The sequence below is a fragment of the Centruroides sculpturatus genome, unplaced genomic scaffold, assembly GCF_000671375.1.
Source record: "Centruroides sculpturatus isolate CEXI.00-Female unplaced genomic scaffold, Cexi_2.0 scaffold107, whole genome shotgun sequence".
Lineage (NCBI taxonomy): Eukaryota > Metazoa > Arthropoda > Arachnida > Scorpiones > Buthidae > Centruroides > Centruroides sculpturatus.
Window position 1 is genome coordinate 467,735 of NW_019384422.1, and position 4,028 is coordinate 471,762.

General features: G+C 27.3%; 1 protein-coding gene across 2 annotated transcripts in view; it reads right to left on the reverse strand.

Annotated features, from left to right (window-relative positions):
* Positions 1-3,399, reverse strand: part of LOC111619450 (potassium voltage-gated channel subfamily H member 6-like) — a 149,010-nt gene extending 145,611 nt beyond the window's left edge. For both annotated transcript variants that reach the window (XM_023361155.1, XM_023361157.1), the window contains exon 1: positions 3,114-3,399. In XM_023361155.1, coding sequence (XP_023216923.1) covers positions 3,114-3,189 — 76 coding nt within the window. In that variant the 5' untranslated portion in view covers positions 3,190-3,399. The remainder of the gene's footprint in view (positions 1-3,113) is intronic.
* Positions 3,400-4,028: the final 629 nt, after the last annotated feature.

Sequence of the window (4,028 nt, forward strand, 5' to 3'; positions counted from 1 at the left end):
ATATGAAATATTCAGAAAACATTTCCAAGAAAATTTTTTAAATTATAAATTTAAAAAAAACTTTTATAAATTATTTTTATATATTCTATAAGGCTATTAAAAACACACAAAATATTTAATAGTATAATTAAGATGTGTGTTAATAAAATTTTAATTTTTCGTAATCATTAAGAATTTTTTTTTATTTTGTATATTAAAAATAATAAAAAACTATAATAATAAAAAAATTTATCACGAAAATTAATTAATTTAAATAAATCATCGGCTCGTAATTTAATAGAAATAAACTAGTCTCGATTTTAGGCAGATGTTAGAATATAAAAGCCTGAGATTATAATTAACCGTGGTCTGAATGACGTGTTAAAAACAAAACAAAGATGAGAAAAGTCAATTTTTGTAACCACCCACACAACGTGGACCATAAGGAGAGTACCGAAATATCACCAGTTTGTCCTCTAGTTTAGCTTTCATCGAATGTTAACCTACTAAACTCGTTATTTAAATAATAAATATTGATAAACTATAAATTATTCTATAACTTTTATTATTAAATTTTTATTAATGTTTAAATAATTTGAATTGAAACGTCTTAAATATATTAACTGAAAGTACTATTTTTTTCCCTCAAATATCGATTAAATTAATGCAACTCTTTCCGAATAAATAAAAATTATTGACAAACTCTTGATCACAGAATGACAAATTTTATCCAGATTTAAGAAAGGAAAAAAAAAAAAAAAACAATTTAGTCTAAGAACGAATAGAAGAAGAATTAATCCTATTTAGCATATATAGGAGTTAGTTTTATAAAACTGAAATTTCCACTATATAAGAAAATTCCCTAACATTAGAATACAGAATTAATAAATATCATTGGTAAAATGAAAGACAAGAAATAATCTTGGTGTCTCCTTTGTTAAATGAATAGCATTCTCAATACAAGTACTTCGAATAGATCAAAACAGATCTTTGTTGAAATAGAATAGCAATTCTGCATTTTATTTCTTCGTACTTAGTTAATAAAATTGTTGCAAATAAGACCTACCTGTTTAGGTTTATAGAGAAACATAATTGATTATCCACAGCCCTAAATAAATTTTTACTATAATACTTTATTTTAAATTATTATATATTAATGAATTTTGTTGTTATTGTTTCTTTAAATATGTTTATTAACTCTTATTAGAATATTTTGTAAACTTATTATTTTTTCTTTAATTATCTTAAATGATAATTAAAACGAAGAAAAGTTTGTCGCCATTAAGACAAGCATCGTGTTTACATAATACTCTTTATCGTAAATAATTTCTTACAATTTCCTCGTAAATATCTAGCGGTCTAATCAATTTTATAAAACGTGTAAACACGGATATCGTTACACATCTTATACGTGTAAAATTAATATTAAAAATAATTAATAAATATTTTTTTTTACGATCTCAAACTGTTAAGGATTGTAAAAGTTTTAAAGAAGAAAAAAATATATATTTTATTCGGTAGCTAGGATCGTATAGATGTACTGTACAATTTAATGCGCTGGCAATAAAGAGTTAGTCATAAAAGACACAGAGTTAAGAACTTTACAGATAAAAAATCAGTTGTAAAGAATTCATTGAAACATGTGCACTAAGGACAATAAATTTATAATTTCATTGAAATTAGGGCGGTTCCCTTCTTTGATAGATTCACCTAAAGAAAAAGGAGAAAAAGTTCATTTTTCAAAGTTTTGTCAGGATAAGTGAAGAGTCTATACGATATTAAAAACTTATACGGGGTTTTAATATAACGTGAACTAGATGAATTAACTAGGATAAATCACTTAGTGTTATTAATTAATCCGTTTTAGCAATGAATAATGAGATGAGAGAAACTATTTTCAACAGCACCGCAATTAGATAAAAGTTTAAAAAAAAAGGGTTAAAAGCTGCAATTTAGAGATGAACTATGATTAGATGTTCCAATATAAATCAATAATTGATAATTAACAGCATAAAACTAAGTTTGTCTTTATAAGAATATATATATATATATATATATAAATTCAGCACATCCTGTAAGATATCGGAGAAATCTAACGTGAAACAATTCACAGTACAAGCCACGACAATGCGTGTCGAGACTGTTACCGTGACAACGCGCCAAAAGTGAGTGTGCATTCCTTTCCTGTCACGCCCACTTGTTCACTAAGAATGTTGCATTGTTAGAAAATCTCACTTCATATTTCGTTCCTCTATACAGTTACAATCATTGACTATTGATCTATTTTATGTTTAATCTATATCGACTATAAAATAAATCGATCCAATTAATGGAGACCGGTAGTATCAGTGTAATAGAAAGTGTTGTTAAGATAATCAAAGTTGTTGACTGAAATAACATGTATTCGTTTACTTTTCGTCATTATATCTTAATAAACAGCAACATAATTTGATATTTTTAATAATAAACTGAAAATTTCCATGATAATATCGCTTTTAAAATGACAAAAAGTATAATCAAATATATGTTTTTTTCCATTTAACTTTATATATGTGTATCAATTTATGAGAAAAATGAAACTATACGAAAATACAGAGTATTTTGTCGTAATAGTAAAACTGTTTGTAGGTCTTGGTATTATTACATATGGTAATTATCATGCGCTCTTGTACTCGCTATATAGCATGTAGAATGCAGAACAATAAAGCTGGCTGCTTACGAAGTATGTTTAAAATTGGTTCGGAGTGGTGAAATGTTGGATAGATGCCGAGTTGGTCACGTGTTCGACTGGGTCACAATCGCCGCAATGTCTCGCGTCACCTGCGTTACGACATTTTTCAGTATACTCTATAAACAAAAGATCAACCAAAGAGAATTCACTAATCTACACATTCACACACTCTCGAATATAAAATACGCAGAAATAATAATGATATTAATATAATTCATATTTTATACGATTTAGCAGAGAAAAAAACAATTTTTTTACAAGTGGACAATGCGCATATTATTGTTCGTATAAAAGCCAAGTCGTTGTAAAGTGAATCGCGATCCTATTAACACCGCACCGTCTCGTAGCAACGAAGTAAACACACCCTACCAACAATGAAACCACAATGTAAAGGAATACTTACTCAAGTTGTCGAATTTTCTAATAATAGTATCTATAAATGTATTGTGGGGTGCAACGTGTCCTCTTCTGACCGGCATCCTTAAAAATCAAGCGCAGGTTCACATTTGTTAACTAGCGTGCCTTTGAAGCAGTCGACATATGGGCACGTGCAGGGTGTTAGCCCTCTAAGATAGCGCCACCACCTGATCCATCAGAATCACAGAAGGCGTGCGTTAATCTGTCGAGTCGATGTCGATCTATGCATTGTAAAATGACCAACCATCATTCTTGACTGTGATACTTACGAACACAAGACTCTTGCCAAATGAGGAATATTTAGTAGCGTGCGAAGGTGTCGACCCCATGCTCATGCTTAATCGGAATAAGGGCGCCATCCTGTGTGAAAAAATATAACTATGATAGCATTATTTTTCAATTATTTCAGATAATTGTTTCATTAAAAATTATTTCAATTTTCTTTTCTTTTTCTTTTAATACAAAAATCAATGTATTTTATTGTTTTTAATTATATTACTGAAATTATATATTTTTTTAACATTTATTACTCTGAATGATTCATAAATATTGCTTATAAAATATTGAATAGTTATCTTTAAATAATACATTTTCTCTTCCCTCATTCTTTAGATATTTCTACATTTCAATTTTATACGGCTAATAAATTTAATAATATAAAATTAACGGTTGAATTTCGTTGATTTGACTACCTAATTTAATTTTCTAAAATTATTTAGTTTCATAAAGACAGCTGATTACATTTGTAAAATTGATTCGATTCCAACAATATATATACATTAATATAACTTGATTCGATTCCATCATTTATTTCTTATATTTATTAAAATATATAATATTCAATTATTATTTAAATATAACTATTTAAAAGTAATAATATAATACATTTTCGAGCATACTA